General features: G+C 41.4%; 1 protein-coding gene across 3 annotated transcripts in view; it reads left to right on the top strand.

Moving 5' to 3' along the window:
* The window catches only part of MIPEP (mitochondrial intermediate peptidase), a 118,418-nt gene that overhangs the window by 87,750 nt on the left and 11,547 nt on the right, over positions 1-19,121 (top strand). For 2 of the 3 annotated variants that reach the window (XM_074985580.1, XM_074985589.1), the window contains exon 17: positions 13,638-13,759. The exons of the other annotated variant lie outside the window; for it this stretch is intronic. In XM_074985580.1, coding sequence (XP_074841681.1) covers positions 13,638-13,759 — 122 coding nt within the window. The remainder of the gene's footprint in view (positions 1-13,637; positions 13,760-19,121) is intronic. 3 annotated transcript variants of the gene reach the window in all.

Genomic DNA, 19,121 nt, shown 5'->3' with positions numbered 1-19,121 from the left:
AACACATACACAGAATAAGCAGCAGTGTAGGGCACCTGAAAATTTGCTACCCCACCCACCCTCCTTCTCCTATTCCTGTTCTGTGGTCTTGCTTCCTCTGGAGAGGATCTGGTTGACTTAAAAGTGAAAAAGTCTGTCAATCCTCTTACACAACACTGAACCTGTGAAAAAGCCATTCAAGTGGTAATTAAGTTATTTAACAGGCATGTGCCAACCCCAGATATATACTGTCTGTCTCTGAATTTACTGTGTTACTCCACAGTTTAAAATTTAAAATTAGTTTTAAAAATTAATTAATTAATCATCATGCTTCCATCCCTGGGTTGCCATCAGACGTAGGCACCAGTTTAATAGTATTGTGTAGGGACCCATAAATCCTACGGACATTTCTGGGTGCTGTATTAAGTTTAAATGTTCAGTTCAAACCAATAACAATACTTAGAACTTTCAGAAACTCACAGTCACTATATAGGTTTGCTTGGCTTTTTTTTTCAATGTATTTCAATGTATTTCAATATACCTTTATGACAGGGAAATACTAATAGCAAAGTAACATGAAATATTTATATTTTAAAAGTAATGGGACACTATAAACTAAACTATTATGTCTGTGGCTGCAGAATGTTTACAACAATTGCAAGACAGTGAAGCACTTTTAAAGAATTTCCATTTACAGGTGTTATTGCTATGAATCTCAAAACACATTTTTAGTGATACTTACATGTGCTGAAGCTGCTTTTTAAGGAACTATGAAGAAAAAAATTGCATATGTCCCTTACTGCGAATACTTTTAAGTAACATGTATAAGTCAGTTTAATTGGGGGTAGGAAAAAGAGAGTAAACACTATTATTTAGTGAGTGCATAAAATGCTTTTCTCTGACATGCCAAATTACCGTTATTTTGATGATGGAAGTATTGGTCCTAAATACAGTTGAGCTATTAATAAGTATATCTGTTCCTTGTATTTCAGAAGTGGGTAGATATCCAAGCTCATATCAGGGCCACATTATTCAAGGTGCCATTATAAACATATATTAAGAGACAGCACTTTTCCTGAAGTAGTTTTGCTTTATGTAGCAAGATTGTCAACATATCAGAGAAGGAATACTGTCCCCTCCATTTTTACTGAAGGGTGACTTAGCTAGAATGAAACTTCTCTTCACTGCAACAGTTAGCTCAAGTTAGCATGCTGTAAGTGGGAATAAGCACATTTCAAAACATCGCTCAAGTTAACTGTGGGGCTACGTCTACCCTGAACACCATCCCTGTGTCTACATGTGCCCCTTCCTTTTGAAAGGGGCATGTTAATGAGCGGGTTCGAAAGATGCTAATGAGGCGCTGCAGTGAATATGCAGCGCCTCATTAGCATAATGGCAGCTGCGGTGATTCGAATGTGCAGCTTTTCAAATCGCACGCCGCCTGTGGAGACGGAACCTTCCAAAAGAAGGCCTCCCCCCCAGTTTTCGAAAGCCCTTCTTCGGATCACCAGATATGAAGAAGGGCTTTCGAAAACCGGGGGGGTCCTTTTGGAAGGTCCCGTCTCCACGGGCGGCATGCAATTTGAAAATCCGCACTTTCGAATCGCCGCGGCTGCCATTATGCTAATGAGGTGCTGCATATTCATTGCAGCACCTCATTAGCATCTTTTGGACCTGCTCATTAACATGCCCCTTTTGAAAAGAAGGGGCACGTGTAAACCCAGCCCATTAGTAGCAATGAATAGTGTAAAAAGTTGTCTGCCCCTACACTGTGTCACGAGGTGTCAGTGAGAGGCTCTGGCCAGGGGAAGCATCAGGAGAAGCCTTATAGCAGGGCACTGCCAGAATCTTCCTAACTGCCTGCTTTCTAGTCAGAACCTTAAAATGAGCAGTTACCAAATACTAAACCATGAGCATATCTTTTTGATGTGCATATTTTTCTCTCTCAAATGGCAAATTTAATTACTTTGTCTTGGTAATGGTTATGATGGTATACAGCTTTTGTGTATTTGAGTTGTAGAAATCAAGTTATTCAATCGGGTAAATTAAAAAATATTTATTGTTTCCTAATACTTGAAACAATTCAAAGACCATATGGTACATATCTAGAAACATGTAAGTGGTTAATAGCACATTAAATTCCTTTCCTCTTCTCCAATATAAATAATTGCAAAAATATTTACATTGCCTGTCTTGCTAGATTTATTTATGATTTCATAAGAAAAACACAGAAGTGTTATAAATTGAAAGTTCAATCTCTTGTTTGACTCACTTTCTAAATTGTCAGTGATGTTTTAGTTGGTTTATGTTACACACTATCATACTTCTAACCTCAGAAAGGCACTTTAACTGTAAATTTTTGAACTATTGTATCATTAGGCAAGCTAGTGAGAAATAAAAAGTCGTTTCTTATAATTAAGTTCAGGTTATTCTAACCACGAGCAGAAGCTGCAATTATAAAATAATTTTTAAAAATCTTTGTTTTCACTTCAATGTAACTCAAGGGTTGTACTGATGTAATTCTTTGTAGTTGGTGGAATTCACACCAGCGTTAAACTGCTATAACAAAATGGTGAATTAGGCCAGCATATAGGAAAAAAAAATCCTCATCCGCAACAGAGTACGTAAATGATAGAGCCACCCACTGAAATTTTGTGTATTTAAAATGAGAATGTATGGCTGACCAATGTGACAGACTTCTCCCCAGAAGTGCGCACATCCCCACCAAAGAGTGTTCTTTGTTTGTAATAACATAGGGCATGAATACCTTGGTTTACGTCTAAACCAAAGCTGACCTCTTTGTTTTCAAAACTCAAGAGACTAGGTGTGAAAATATGGTTTAGGGATTTTCTGTGAACTATATTTTCTATAGTTTTCTAAATAGAAAAGTTCAGAAGCAAATTCCATCATTTGCAACTGTACGGACCTCCCAACATTCATGGCTTGCTAGCAGGTCTTCAACTACAGCATTTGATCCCAGTGCAGACTTCTGCCGTTTGAGGTACACTTTGTGGATCATCCACTAAAAAGGCATCTAACATACACTCTTTCATTGAGTTTTAGAATTAATTGTCAAACAGCACTAGAATGTTGGCGATTGTTTTCCTGGTTCTGGCGTGGATTTATGGTATTGGTTAGAGTCTCAGTAGTCAAGCACACAGTTTAGTTTGTTAATTCTTGGAGGCAGAATGGACGAGATTGAGATTTGCCATATTAGAAGCCTGTACACTATGCTAGTTATGTACTGTGAAAGCTCCTAGTGAACTTCCTTGTAAAACAAGTGAGAATCATACTTCACTGACTCCTTCGTTAGGGTCTAAAAGCAGTAATAAAGACCCTGAGGTACATAGAAATGTAGAGAGGTGCATGTTTTCTGTTTCAAGTTTGTGAAATGTTTCCTATATACATAGAACAGTGGAACAGGGAGCCTGTTGGGATGAAATAAAGAGTGCCTCAGAAGAGCCAGTTTGCTTGATTTTTTTTTTTTTTTTTTTTTTTGTATTATACAATCTAGTAGTTCTCCACAATAAAAAGGGGCCTCAGAAGAGGATAAGACAGTGCTTGTTGTGCCTAATTTGCAGCACCTTGGGTGTGTCTAGACTAGCCCCCAACTTCGAAGGAGGGCATGGTAATTAGGATGTCGGGAGATTACTAGTGAAGAGCTGCAGTGCATATGCAGCACTTTGTTAGTCAAAATCTCCCCCGCGGCAACTCTGAAGCGTGAAACTTCGAAGTGCCAGCTTGCATGTAACCACGGGTCAGCCATGGGTACTTCGAAGTGCCCACGCTACATTGAAATCCCTTTACTCCTCAAAATTTTGAGAAGTAAAGGGACTTTGAAGTAGCACAGGCACTTCAAAGTACCCGCAGCTACGCACAAGCTGGCACTTCAAAGTTTCACACTTCGGAGTTGCCGTGGGGGAGATTTTGACTAATGAAGTGCTGCATATGCACTGCAGCTCCTCATTAGTAATCGCCCAACATCCTAACTAACATGCCCCCTTCAAAGTTGGGGGCTCGTCTAGACACAGCCCTTGTGTTGTTGCTCAGATTCTTATGTCTACAAATGTGTAAATATTGGGCCTAAATAAAGAAGGGCTGCTAAGAGCTTGGCTTATAATTAGCCAGAAGTTTGTTGATGACTTTCAGCAGTTTTTCCATCTTATGCTGACACCCAGTTTCATGGAGTGTTTCAGGAGAAACAGCACCAATCTGGTGCCAGATCTATGGCTTCTCCACCCAAAGGCCCCTGCAGGAAAGAGGAGCAAGCTATTCCTCTGCTTGCATCTACTGCCAGGAATAAAAATTTAATTGGCTAGGGAGGGACCCCCAGATATTACTTCCAAATATTTTTGCCTATGGAAACTATTTAGAAACTCTCCTGCTAAGATTTCAGACAGTAGAAATCTTGAATTTAAAATGGTAAGTGAAGAAAAAGGGTATTTACATATTTAATGTTGGATCTTGTATTATACCCTGTGGTCTGACTTCAGACTCAAAATTCAATGGAGACATTTCATCTGCTTTGAAATAGTGGAAGGTTTATGGAGACTAAATGGAAGCACAGATTTCAAAGAGCATTTTGAAAGGTTCAGGCTCTTCTCAAAGACAAGTCAAAGAGTATTTGACTGGATTAGCACAATCACTGTAAGAGGGTTTTTTTCGTCCAAAAGGAAAGAGCAATCTAAACAGCAACAGCACTAATGCCATTAAATGAAAACAAACATTAGCTGTAGATGAAATTAAAATTCGTTAACAATAGGAATGAAATGAATTACACAGTGCTGTTTGCAACTTATTTCCTTTTCAAATGTTAGTTTAGTCTCATGAGGACGATGTCTGAATTTTGTATTAATTGTTGATGGTATACTTCTGGGCGTTGCTAAATATGAAAATTCTCTCTAGATTTGATAGGAGTAGGCTAGAAGCATCTTTAGCCATACATAAACTTGAAGTGTCACCTAAGCTTTAAAGTTAATAAAAGGATATCATTTAGTTATAGATACTACAATTCTCTGTAAACTATAAAGTTCTGTTTCATACACTAAGAATGCAGCAACTGTGTATCTTAATTTAAGCTCCTAATAAGACTTTCAGTTTACTGTAGTCAAAGTGGAGCAGGATTTTTTTATTGTATCGGATGAAAAGCCATTGCATATGGGATTTTGGAAATTCTTCAGAAAAGATAATTGAGGAGGATTCATGGTATGTTGATAGAAAACAGGCATCTTTAACTAATAAAGGTGCGTGACTGATCCAGTGAAATTATTACTGTCTGCTATACTATACAAAAAAACAGGCAGTAACATGACCTGCAGATGGCATATTATCATAACCCCTGGGCTATGCTATGGAGTACATTGTTATTTAATGAACTCCTGGAATGTCTTAATGGAACTTTTTTTAATTATCATATGTATTCCCAGAGTAGCTGGTATGTTCAAAATCTTCATTAACTTCCTTGACGCTTACCAGAAACATAACAAATAAAAAGTGTCCCCTAATTGTATATATCTAGCCTTCAGGTTTTCCAAAGGGGAAATTCATGTATCAGTTTTCTTTTTAAATTGATGTGCAGAAATCATTGGAAATTGGAAATCAAGAATATATGTATTTATAAGAAATCATTTAAAAATTGTATATGCATCTTGCAGTTTAAAATTATCTAAATCTAGTTAAGAATGGTATTATTTTTATATCCTGTAAAGTAATTTTATGAATTATAGAGTTAAGGGAACTAACTGAGATCTTCTGAGAGCTGAAGCAGGGGAATTGCTACAAGAACGACAGCAATCACGATCTACTTTGTGTGGGAACATTACGGGAGGTTGGGGAAGAAGAGAATGATGACATCACTAGAGCTACTTGTATTTTACAGTCACACAACCTTCCCTCAGACTTTTTGCCTCATTACTAAACACGTTTTAAAGTCCAGCCTACACTGAAACCTAGATAGGGAAAGTTTGTGTTAATTTTCTTGACACAGTAGTATTCACAGAGTCTGCGTCTACATGACTTTCCCCTTTTGGAGGAGGAATGCAAATGAGGGCAATTGAAAATGCAAATGAACTGCTGATTTACAAATCTTGCAATTCATTTACATAATCTCGCGCAATCACATTTCTGGAAGGGGCTTTTACCAAAAACAGCCATGTAGACGGGGTTTCTTCAGGGTAAAAAAACATTTTGAAAGAACCCAACTTCCTGTTTTGCTTATTTGCTTGCTTCCTCTGAAAGGGGAATGCGGTGTAGATGTAGCCAGAATGAACAAAATGTTAGTTATATTATTTCATTATGCTGTTAAGTTTGGATTTAATTTCCTTTTTAAAATATCAGCATGACATTTGCCACACTAGGGATAGAATAAGTAACAGAGAGGAAGCCGTGCTAGTCTATACACTACCAAAACAAAAAGCAGTCAAGTAGCAGTTTAAAGACTAGCAAAATGGTTTATTAGGTGAGCTTTCGTGGACAGACCCACTTCTTCAGACCATAGCCAGACCAGAACAGACTCAATATTTAAGGCACAGAGAACCAAAAACAGCAAGGAGGACAAATCAGAAAAAGATAATCAACGTGAGCAAATCAGAAAAAGGTAAAGATTTGTCCTCCTTGCTTACTGTTTTTGGTTCTCTGTGCCTTAAATATTGAGTCTGTCCTGTTCTGGTCTGGCTATGGTCTGAAGAAATGGGTCTGTCCCACGAAAGCTCACCTAATAAACTATTTTGCTAGTCTTTAAAGTGCTACTTGACTGCTTTTTGTTTTACTAGGGATAGAACTTCATTTTTCACTGTCACAACCCAGTTATCCATAGTTTTATTTAACAAATCCTTTGGTACAATAAGTTTACAGCCAGTTCCTGTAATAACCTTGGACAGTACTTAAATATATATTTAACTTCTGTTAATATTCCATTATCTGTCCTCCTCTCTTTATGTTGTTTTATATACCCTTCATCATCCGTAGTATCTGAGCACTTTCCAGGTGGATTACTTGATGTGACTAGCTAGCATTTGTTGTGTAGTTCTTTACTTCCTCTCCCAAAAAGAAATTTTATGGGATTTTTTTTAATTAAATATACTAGCAAAGGCAAGGCCTAATAAGTTCATCTTGTGCTAGGAATTAAAAGTGAGGCAGTTCTTAGTGGTTCTCACATTGGGAGTTGGTTTTATAGTCTTGGACCAGATCCTGAGAAAGCTCTGTGTCTTGCCCATTTGTGGAACATTTTCTTTTTGCCTTTGGAGTGGAGCTTTGAACAGTGGTCCTCTACATGGAGCTATAGAGGTGATCTTTTAGTTACCCTGGGCTATGTCTATTGAGTGCCTTTGAACTAATGAAGACGTTTGATGTTATTCTATGGGAAGTCACTGCAAGAAATGGAGAGACAGTTCTGTGTGTTCACCATGGCCTGAAGAGACATGCTGCTGTGCTCTGTAGTATTTCGCGGTTATGATGGCTATTGAAATTAATATTTCGTGAGGCGCGTAAAACAGGATTAAATATTTTCTCTGAAGCCAAACTCCTGGAAAGGGTTTTCTTTTGTAGCAGAAAAAGCAGATATATTTTTGCAGTTTTTAATAAGCAGATATATTTGGAAATTAAGATATTAGGCATGTGAAAGTGGTTCAGCAGCTAAACGTTTTCCATTCTTGGGAGAGCTGTAACCTTTCAAGATGAAACTTCAAATCCTCAAACTGAAGACTTACTAAGTAATAAAAGAAAGACTGACGTGTTTTCCTGCTTCAGTTTTCTAAAAATACTGTCCTTGTAATATATTTTTAAATACGTTTTCTGTTTAGCGATTATGGTTAAAATTAAGGAACAAATTAGAAAAATTGTAGATGTTATGTATAAATGTTGCAACTACCATACTCATTGCAAGCTAAAAATGAGTTCAAACTGAACTTGTTTTCAGGCCTGAGGCTGTAGGAGATGGGAACAGTTAGAATTGAATAAAAGCCATTGTTTTTATGTAAATTGAACACCATATATTATCTATATCACTCCATCAAAAATTAAAAATTGATGTTTCTGTGACATTTAGTGACTGTGTCTACACTTAACAAAAACTTTGACACGGCCATGCTAGTGGCCAAATCAAAGAATACTAATGAGGCACTGAAATGCATATTCAGCACCTTATTAGCATGCCACTGGCCATGGCACTTCAAAATTTCCACAGTTCACTCTCTCACGGCTCATATTTACGGGGGTCCTTTTCGAAAGGACCCCACCAACATCCAAATCCCCTTATTCCTATGAGCTCATAGGAATAAGGGGATTTCGATGTTGATGGGGTTCTTTCGAAAAGGACCCCCATGTAGATGAGCCACACAGGAGCAAAACATGGCAATTTCAAAGTGCCATGGCCAGTGCCATCCTAATGAGGCACTGAACATGCATTTCTGCGCCTCATTAGTATTCTTCAATTTGGCCAGTAGCATGGCCATTTCAAAGTTTTTGGTAAGTGTAGACGTAGCCTTTGAGTAGGAGTGTCTTGTTAAATGTTGAAGAACAAAGCAAGAAGAAACTTTTGACTTGTGCTGATCTTGTAGGAATCAGGAGCCCATTTTCCAAACAGTGCTTTGGGAATTGACTGGCTAAATTGCATCTCACTGCTGGTAAAATGTACCCCTCAGGGTTTTATTTCCAGCTGTTTAATCTTGCACTGAAAACAAGCTGCTATCTCCCCTTTTCTCCTCATCTCTTCATGTGTATTTGGATCATATACTACAATTCTTCTTCTCTCTTTGAGGCAGTAGAGCTGAGAACAGGCTACAGTTTTATCCACCCAAAGGCCTGTATTTTATTTGGTAGAGAAGAGATATACCAGTACTAGATGGAGCACAGCAAAACAACTTTGCATATTTCAGCTATCACCACTTTGATCAGGCTGCTATCATGAGCCGTGTCTACACGTGCACGCTACTTCGAAGTAGCGGCACTAACTTCGAAATAGCGCCCGTCACGGCTACACGTGCCGGGCGCTATTTCGAAGTTAACTTCGACGTTAGGCGGCGAGACGTCGAAGTCGCTAACCCCATGAGGGGATAGGAATAGCGCCCTACTTCGACGTTCAACGTCGAAGTAGGGACCGTGTAGTCGTTGCGCGTCCCGCAACTTCGAAATAGCGGGGTCCGCCATGGCGACCATCAGCTGAGGGGTTGAGAGACGCTCTCTCTCGAGCCCCTGCGGGGCTCTATGGTCACCGTGGGCAGCAGCCCTTAGCCCAGGGCTTCTGGCCGCTGCTGCGGCAGCTGGGGATCCATGCTGCAGGCACAGGGTCTGCAACCAGTTGTCAGCTCTGTGTATCTTGTGTTGTTTAGTGCAACTGTGTCTGGGAGGGGCCCTTTAAGGGAGCAGCTTGCTGTTGAGTCCGCCCTGTGACCCTGTCTGCAGCTGTGCCTGGCACCCTTATTTCGATGTGTGCTACTTTGGCATGTAGACGTTCCCTCGCTGCGCCTATTTCGATGTGGTGCCGCGCAACGTCTAAGTTGAACATCGATGTTGCCAGCCCTGGAGGACGTGTAGACGTTACTCATCGAAAGTTGCTACATCGAAATAAGCTATTTCAATGTAGGCTTCACGTGTAGACGTAGCCATAGTGATATAAATGCTTGTGACTTACTGTACAGTATCCTGGCTCAGCCTCTATTCAAACTTTTTATTTCTCTTAGTTTATCTACAGTATAAGCAGTACTTGCAGACTCTCCATCTTGTTGAATGAACAGTTGCACCTTTGCAGAAGATTCCCTTGTCAGAAGCAGGATAAGTATAGTCATCAGTGATATAGGTTGCAGGGTGAGGAGTCCAACTTGGGGCTATAGGTTGATCAGAAGGCTAAAATTCAAGGAGATTAACATACAGTAAACATCTGTTTCAAGTCAGTACTGCCAGAGGTGAAATAGAAAAATTTCTAGCGTGGGTGTCATCCCCTGCTTTCCAGCTTTCTCAAGGCCCTCTCTAATGTGATGATTAGGATCCAGCACCTGGAGCCTGAGGGGTTTATTCTTCTTTTTACACCAATTTAGCTACTTTAAAGACAATGGAGAAATTTCTGTGAGGGGAATTTTTCCCTTAATCTTGAGTCGAAGAACCCCTTACTGTTGTCTTTCTACCCTGATACGTTTAATGTCCCTAAACCTACTTGCATAAAACACAGGATTTCTTGTAACCTTAAACTTGGCTGCACTGCCAGAGAAATTAGCAGTCCAGTATTTTAGTAATATTTTCTTGTTTTTCACAAGGCCACATAGGAAAAAATGGTTTTTAACATAGTCCCTTCTTCTTATTAATGAAGAATTAACCCTTCTTTCTCTCAGAACCTCCAAAACAGGAGAGGGTGTTGCATTCCTTAGACATTAACATGATCATTGAAAACACAGGGGTTGAGGCTGATGGGAGGATGTCAACTTCACAGACATCGGTTGGGGAAATAATACAGCAAGGCACAGATTATCCAATAAATTCTTGGAATGCATTGGAGACCTTTTTATTTCAGAAGTTGGAGAAAGCAACTTAAGGGAGAGGCTGTTCTAGATTTGATTTTGGTGAATATAGAAGAAGTGGTTGAGAATTTGGAACTGCAAGGCAGCTTTGGTGAAAGGCATCACAAAATGGTAGTGCTCACAATTCTGAGGAATGATAGGAGGAAAAACATCACAATGAAATTAATGGCTTTCAAGAAGGCAGAATTTAGCAAGCTCGGGGAGTTGCCTGGTAAGATCTGATTGGAACCAAGTCTGATGGGGAGAAAGTTGGAGAGAGCTGGCAGTTTTTCGGAGACATATTATTAAGGGCACAAGCGTTTTTTATCCTAATGCATAGGAAAGCTAGAAAGTATGGCAGGAGACCACCCTGGTTTAACCAGGAGATATTCAGTGAAGAGTTCTTCAAAATGTTAAACAAGGTCAAATTCTGAAGGATATCTATTCTCTCCCCCCACCCCCCAAACATAAATTTCCAAGCATGCAGGAATAGAATTTTTAAGAAAGGCCGAGATACAAAACCAGATTAAAGTAATTAGAGATAAAGGGCCACAAGAAAACATTGTGCATCTACGTTGGAAGCAAGAGGTAGACCAAGGACAGGGTAGACCCTTTACTCAATGAGGGGGAAAGACAGTAACAGAAAATATGGAATTGGTGGATGTTCTAAATGCGTTTGTTTTTGTTTGTTTTTATCAGAAGGATTAGTAGCTATCACATGTCAAACATTCCGAACATCAGTGAAAATGAGTTAGGACCTGAAGCTAAAATACAGAAAGAACAAGTTAAAAACTGCATACACAAACTAGTCAGGGACCATTGTGTACCATTGTGTGAAATTCATCCTAGAATACTCAAGGGGCTGAGTGGATCTCAAACTAAATATAAGTGTAACATGGTTGCTCAAAAAAAAATACCCACACCACACAAGCAGGCACATACCTACTGTCACTTTAGGATATATTACCATGGGTATTGTAAGCAAGACATGAGAATAATTGTTTCACTGTATTCGGCACTGATACAAGCGTAGACACAGCCAGAATGAACACAGTATCTCTCCTTTGAAAGAGGCATGCAAATAAAGACAATCAAAACTCCCACCTTGCTTGTTTGAACCTCCAACCTTCTTACCCACCTCCTAATATACTCTCTTCCCTGGTCCTACTGGGGGAGGGTTTTAAAGGTAGCTTTAAGTGGGACCAAGTGGCCCTAATTGATTTAGGGCAGCCTCTTCCCCTGCTGCTCCCACTCGGCCTGATTGCCAGGGCTGTGTTGAGCTGCTTTTTACCCCTGTGAGTTGCTCCCCTGGTCTCACCCTGTCACAATGTCTACAGAGATCCCTTCCGTTCTTACACTTCTGTGATTATCATAGTGCTCTGATCCGGTTCAAACAAGACAAATTGCATTTTTGAATTGGAGAAGGAGCCTGTGAGGGAGAAGAGGTTTCTCATTGATCCATTGCTAGATGGAGCCATCATACATTATGGAAGTCTATAAGACTGCAAGGAAGCAACATATCTTTTCAATTTAGTTCCACTCCCCCTTTCACGTTACAGGCAGGGGAAATCAGAGAACAGAAACTTTGTCTCAGAGAGAATAGACCTGATAATTCCAGTTTTCCAAGGAAAAGAAACGGAACCAAATATGGAGATACTCAATTTTAATTAAAAGAGAGGAATTCAGCAACATTGCAATGAGTCATAAAACTAAGTAACAATTTATGGACAAATAACTGTATAATTACAGATCATAATCTGCTATAAACATACAAGGAAATCTGTGAACAATGGTATGTCAGGAGGATATAATTCATTTACCTCAGAGCTTGTACTTTGGCATGTGGGAAACTGTAATATACATATACAAGTCTCTACTATAATTTTGTTTTGGCAAAACCCCTGGTTTAACTTTTTCAGGTGTGACGCTATAATTATGCATGTGGAAAATGTGGAAATTGTAACAAGTGAATTGTGGTTTTCTTTTAACACCAAATAGAAAGAATGTGAATGTTGTTAAATGTCTGAGGTGATTTTTTTTAAACTGATTATGGTGTTCTGTGCCTTTTATTCTGTTCACTCATTGTATTAATTATAATGGTTAGCCTAGCAAAAATATAATCAAAGTATTTATTATAATGAGATTCCAGACACTTGGGGTTTTCTTTCATTGTTTCTCATTAATCCTGTTAGATTTCTGCCGTTTTAATATTTTGGAAATATATTGCTATATTTATCAACCAATTCAATATATGTATAGATAGATAGATAGATAGATAGATATAGAATCCTAGGGCTGGAAGGGACCTCAGGAAGTCATTGCGTCCATCCCCCTGCCCAAAGCAAGATCAACCCTAACTAATTCATCCCAGCCAGATCTTTGTCAAGCCGGGACTTAAAAACCTGTAGGGATGGAGATCCCAGCACCTCTCTAGGCAAAGCATTCCAGTGCTTCACCACCCTCCTGGTGAAATAGTTTTTTCCTAATATCCAACCTGCACCCACCGCTCTGTAACTTGAGACCATTGCTCCTTGTTCTGCCATCAGTTACTACTGAGAACAACCTCTCTCCATCCTCTGTAGAGCCCTCCTTCAAGAAGTTGAAGGCTGCTATCAAATTGTCCATCACTCTTCTGCAAACTAAATAAGCCCAAATCCCTCAGTCTCTCCTTGTAGCTCAAGTGCTGCAGCCACTAATAATTTTGGTTGCCCTTCACTGGACCCTCTGTACTTCATCCACATCCTTTCTGTACTGGGGGGCCAGAACTGGACACAATACTCCAAATGCAGTCTCACCAGTTCCAGATAGAAGGGAATAAAAATATCTCTAGGTCTCCTGGAAATACTTCTCCTAATTCACCCCATATGCCCTTAGCTTTCTTTGCTATAGGGGCACACTCTTGACTCATATGCAGCTTCTCCACTGTAATCCCTAGGTTCTTTTCCGCTGCACTACTACTTAGCCAGTCAGTCCCCAGCCTGTAACAATCCTTCTTCTTTCCTAAGTGCAGGACTCCACACTTGTCTTTACTGAACCTCATCAGATTTCTTTTGGCCCACTCCTCCAATTTGTCTAGCTCCAATACCTCCTGTAATTTTTGATAAAAAGTTCTCAAAATTATCAGAAGAATAAAAGTGATGTGATTTCCATTGTGCTTTCTTTTTCCTGTAGGCGTGGCAGCTGAGATTCAGCCATCTTGTGGGGTATGGTGCCAAGTACTACTCCTACCTCATGTCCAGGGCTATTGCCTCCATGGTGTGGAAACAGTGTTTTGTGCAGAACCCATTTGACAGGTAAACAGAAATCATGTGCAAGGTAGGACTGAATGCTGGGCTAACTGTAGGAAGCAGAAATCTTGCTTGTCCTACTTGCAGCAGCATTTTTATCTTTTTAGTGGCATTTAAATTTTTTCCTAAATGTGTTTATTCTAAAAGCATAGCAAGCCATACCATAGCCACCAGTGATACATTAAATTGTTCACTGATGCAAAGAATACAACACCAGCATTTTAGAATGTAAATATCAAGTGGGAGGCAGCAAAAACTATATGTAGGCACCTGACTAAAGAGCATTATTTTCAAAAGTGTTAAATATCTTTAAATTCCATTTTAGCTAAAAGAAGCTGTCAGTATTAAACAAGTACCTTCAATGCTCCATATAGGTCCTTCTAGTTATCTTCCAGTGCTTGCTCATCTTGATTACATTCTAGATGTGCGCATGCGCAGGTGTGCAGTCATTACAGATTTTTAGTTTATCAGTATCTGGAGAGCCAGCTGTAGCCTCCTTTAGTGCTGCTCTTACATGTCAATATATCAGGCACCACCGTCCCTCTACCCTTTCATTCCTCCTTACAACCCAAGGTAGTTTACTGAAGCACCTTTAGAAAGAAAGAGGAGACATGGAACTATACGCATTTTGTTGATCTAGAAGGGACTTTAAGAGGTCATCGAGTCTGCTCCCCTGCACTCCCAGGAGGATCTGTCACTGTTCCTGACAATTTTATTTTTTTTATAGCTAACCTGCCCCAGACCCTTGGAAGGCCCCCCTCAAGGATTCAGCTCACAACCCTAGGTTTACAAGGCCACTGCTTTAACCACAGAGCTAGTCTCTCCCCCAGAATTTTGTTACTTACATAGCACAGGCTAGCAGTTTAATCCCTTCTGTCTTCAAGCCTGAGGGCCTTATAAGTAGTTTGTTTATTACAGCTAGTATTAAGTAGTTAAGTGTAGTTAGAGTCCCAGTGACACTTCACCCCAGGTGGGGTATGCCCTGATGTTTGGGGTTTAAGCCCTGCATAGATTGAAACAGCCCTGTGTCTGTAAGTGACCCCCTTAGCAACTGCCTCAAGTGCTTGTGGGAATCACTTGTGAAGAACAAGTGTCAAATTTGCAAAAATTTCTGACCCAGGAGTCGAGCAGGGTATTTGTTTGTGGGCTCTTCTCATGGAGGCAGCCCTTCATCTAACTTCAAAGCTGTCCCACAAAGATTCACCCTCAGCCATGGAATACACCACACCACCCAGTACTGGGCTCCATGCAGCACCACTTCCCCATTGCTGATGCCTGGAAAAAAAAAAAAGAGGGCACACAGGTCCCCAGCATTAGGAAAGAAGGGCTGTGAGTCATCAGGCAGAGGACCAAGTTCAGGCTATCTGGCCACTCCAGAGCCACAAGTATGTGTTTTCCTGGCCAGGGCACTTTATTCCTTAAAGGAGCCACCCCCAACTCCCAGGGTGGTAAGGGACCCAAAACTCCTGATGCCCTTGATGCTCTTCCCCATCTTTCCATGTGCCAAGAATGCAAATGCCTCTTCCTGAGCTGATGGCGCTGTGCATGCTGCAGAAAATGGCAAAGGCTACCTATGAAGACATGCCAGCCACTAAGTCCCACACAGGTCAGGGAAGCACTACTGGTCCCCCAAGCCAAGACAGAGCTTTCCATCTCTGTTTGACAGGTCTCTGGCATCGCAGCCCAGATCCCCTGGAGTTCATCCTCTCCACCATGATTGCAGTCCCCATCCTCTCGACGTGGATTGCTTAAGGGGAGACACCAGTCTCCATATTATTGGTGCAACTCTGGTCCTACCACTACCGGTCCACTCGATACTAGAACTAAGCCTCTCACTCCATGTGTTGGTTACTGATGGTAACAGGCAGACAGAAGCATCGAGGTCCCCACTTGTGGTCGCCTCAAAGGGATTTCTCTGGAATGTAATGGAAGGGCCGTTAGCCCCTCTCCAAGACTCCGTTGGTTTGATTGGACAACCGAGGACATTTAAACATCTATAGTGCCTCTTTGGCATATGGCCATTGGCCTTATTGGAGCACATGGGGCAGGCTGGTCATGATGGTTCCCTCTTTGCACTGCTCCTCTGCTGCTACCGCAGAGCAACAGTTGGCAGCACTGGCCTCATTTCATGAGACATGCTCAAAGATCAGGGTAGAGGAAAATGTATCCACCCCCCTAATCCTCAGTCCCCTCAGAGGGACAATGGTCTGGGGCCTTTCCTGATGGTACAGTCAGCATCTGCATGTCCAGATGAGGTGATTTTGGGAAGCTCCAGGGCCAGCCACTGGACATTTTTAAAGAACACTAGGCCCTTCTTCTTTAGGTGGCTGAAAAATTGGGCCTGGTTGTGGAGGAGATAGCCAAGCAAGTGGATACCTTATTCTGTGTCCTCTCAGCTTCTATGCCTGCCTGTGTTGTGCTACCAAGTAATATGCAATGGCAGACAATTTTGAGATATCTGTATCTAGTTCTTTCTATTCTGTCTATATTACTTCCTCAGATATATGGTTCCTGTGACAGAGAAATGCTTGCTCTGATCTGGAAGGTTTTATGAGTGTTATAGAGCAGACTCCTGACACACACATTTGCAGTCAGGCTTGGCACCACACATGACTTCTGCCTTAATTTCTCTTCACTGGGATGTAAACAAGTCCAAGCAGGCCTTCAGGTATCAAATGGTGTCTCTTTTGAAGGGTCTCATTTAATAACAGAAAAGACCAATACAAACATAAGCAAAAATCTTTGTTCCCAGGTCTGACTTTGAGTTCTGTTTTAGCTTATTTTTCACACTTGAGTCTGCTGCTCACCTCTGTCCAGGGCCAAGCCCTTTACAAGCAGGTCCCTTTCCTAGAGTCCAGTCTCTGACTACTCCCTGGGAAGACTTCTTCCCTGCAGACAGGGATCTGTTACCTGTAGCTCTTCTTCAGGAAAGTCCTTAGTTCTTTACAGTCTGGGCTTCCTGCTGTCATTTGAGGGATTTGTTTTCTAGGGCCAGACTTTTCTAGTGGCTTGCCAACTGTAGGTCTCACTATTAAGATCTCCTTTCCTATGAGCATATCTTCTAGGCTCCTTATGTCAGTGAGCTGTCCTGTGAGCTCTCTGTCCCTAGGAGCACACCTCTCTATGGCTGTGTCTACACTACGAGATAAAATCAAATTTCAAGGAGTTAGCTCGATATTAAAATGTCATTGTCTTCACAGTTAATAATATTATCTTGATTTATTCAGCCGTAATACCAATAACAAAATAATGATATTATGGGATGGGTACAGCATCAATTTCGAATTTAAAATTTCGAATCAAGGCTATTGTGGAAGTGCCATGTCCTTAATTCAAATTTATTAGCTTCCAGAAGTGTCCTGTATGTATCCCACAAAACTATGCGGTGACCCGTCATGTATGGCTGCTTCGTTGTATGCTGCTGTCCATTCAGGTGCGCAGGAACAAGGTCACAGAAAACCCGTGAAGTTTTGATTGAATTTGAATTAGAGTTTGAATTGCCCAGTCCTGCAAATATAGAGGACACCCATTATGAAAACATTCCTTTGCCTATCGCATCACACCACATCAGTAGCAATTGCATCATTAGCCATCTACGGCAATCATGAGCACTCAGGGTAGTGGTCTGCCTAGTTCTGTTTAGGTTCACAAGAAAGCCTCATTGTGGACCCACCAGGAGATTCTGGAGGTTCTTTTCATTTGGGGAGACCTGTCGGTGGCGAAGAGACTTCACGTTGGCAAGAGAAATGTGGCAACCTGTGATCAGATATCATGTGAAATCACTGCCCAAGTTTACTGCCAGGACTCAATGCAATGCCAGGTGTAGGTGAAAGAACTCCAGCAGGCCTATCAAAAAGTCCAGGAAGCCAGTCAGCGGTCCGGGGAGCTCCACATACATGCTGATGTTATGAATGCATGTGCTTATGGGGAGTGACTCCACCATGGAGCCCGGTCTGAATTACGACACTTGTGGAGGCCCTGCTATGGAGTGTGGCGTGAACCCAGAGTAGTTGGGTTGCCCAGAGGAAGAGGGCAACAGAGAGGAGGAAGGGGGCAATGGGCAGGGGCCTGAGGAAGTTCTGCCAGGCAGCCCGGAGTGCTACACCATAGACCTGGAACCAGTCCCCACCACGCCAGTCACCTCCACACTGGTCCCGAAGGCCCCTGCACCAAGCAGTTTGGGTATTTATTTTACATGCTAGACGCGGGTTGCGGGTGGATATAGCTATAGGGTTGTGTATGGTTACACGTTTTCTAGCTATGGTTCTGTGCTCCTCAGAACAGCGTGTTAATGTTTCTTTGGATGAAGTGCTTCTCCTTTTTGGAGATCCTGAAAGCCTCATCCAGGCACTCCTGTAGTTTTTTTCATGAGGTTCTTAGGTATGCCTGACTTCTTGTAGCTTACATGGTAGCACACTTTGCCATGCCAGGCAATCAGATAGCAATCTGGCATCATGGTGCCACACAGCATTTTAGCAAATTTTCCAGGATTTTGGTCACTCATCATGAGTAGGTGTTCTTTCTCTGTATCTGTTAGTTTTAAGTGGGTGATGTCTTCTTTGGCAACCTGCAGAAGCACGGGAATCTGCATCTTTTTTTTAAAACATGCTTCCTGCCCCCTTTACATTTGCATGCAGCAGCCACTGGGTGCACCATTCCCCACCCTCCAATGCAGTTTGCAGGCTCTGTGGGGCTTGCCCCGCCCCACCCCATGTCCCTTTCCAACCAGCATTTATTTTAATTTTTCTGGAATCCCCCGTGGGTGCCATGCTCTGCTGGGCGTTTACCCTCCCATGTCCCTTTTTACCAGCATTTCTTTTGCTTTTTCAGGCCTCCCTGCTGCCATGTGGCTGTCATGCATTGCTGCGCATCTAACATCTCCATATCCTTTACATGCAGCCTTTCTTTGGATTATTTATTTTATTTTTCTTTACATTACTTTTATTGTACTTCAAACACCGCCCCCCCCCCATGCAGCTGTTCATGCAGCTGTAATCAAACACTTCCCCACCATCTCTTCCTCGCAGCTTGATCACTGGAGAGGATTGATCCAGGAACAGCCAAAAAAATTTGTTCTCTGCCACAGGACACCCCCCAGGACACCTAGTGAGGACACCTGTAGGCTTCCCCTGCTTTGTAGTCTCCCCGTTCCCGCAAAAAGCAGACAATCGCTCATAGCTTACCATGTCCACAAAGAAACGTGCTGGATAAGTGATGGCAACTAATGTATTGTGAAATGCATGCTTCCCATCACATCCTTAAAAAGCCTTCGGTGGCCTTCAAAAAGTTAACTTTCCCTGATAGTAGACACAGAGACCCACTCATTCAATTTCAAAGCACGTTATGTGAATTATATCTTAATTTTGAC

The sequence above is a fragment of the Carettochelys insculpta genome, chromosome 1, assembly GCF_033958435.1.
Source record: "Carettochelys insculpta isolate YL-2023 chromosome 1, ASM3395843v1, whole genome shotgun sequence".
NCBI lineage: Eukaryota > Metazoa > Chordata > Testudines > Carettochelyidae > Carettochelys > Carettochelys insculpta.
The sequence above is the reverse complement of the archived record's forward strand: the minus strand, read 5'-3'. Positions and strand labels throughout refer to the sequence as shown.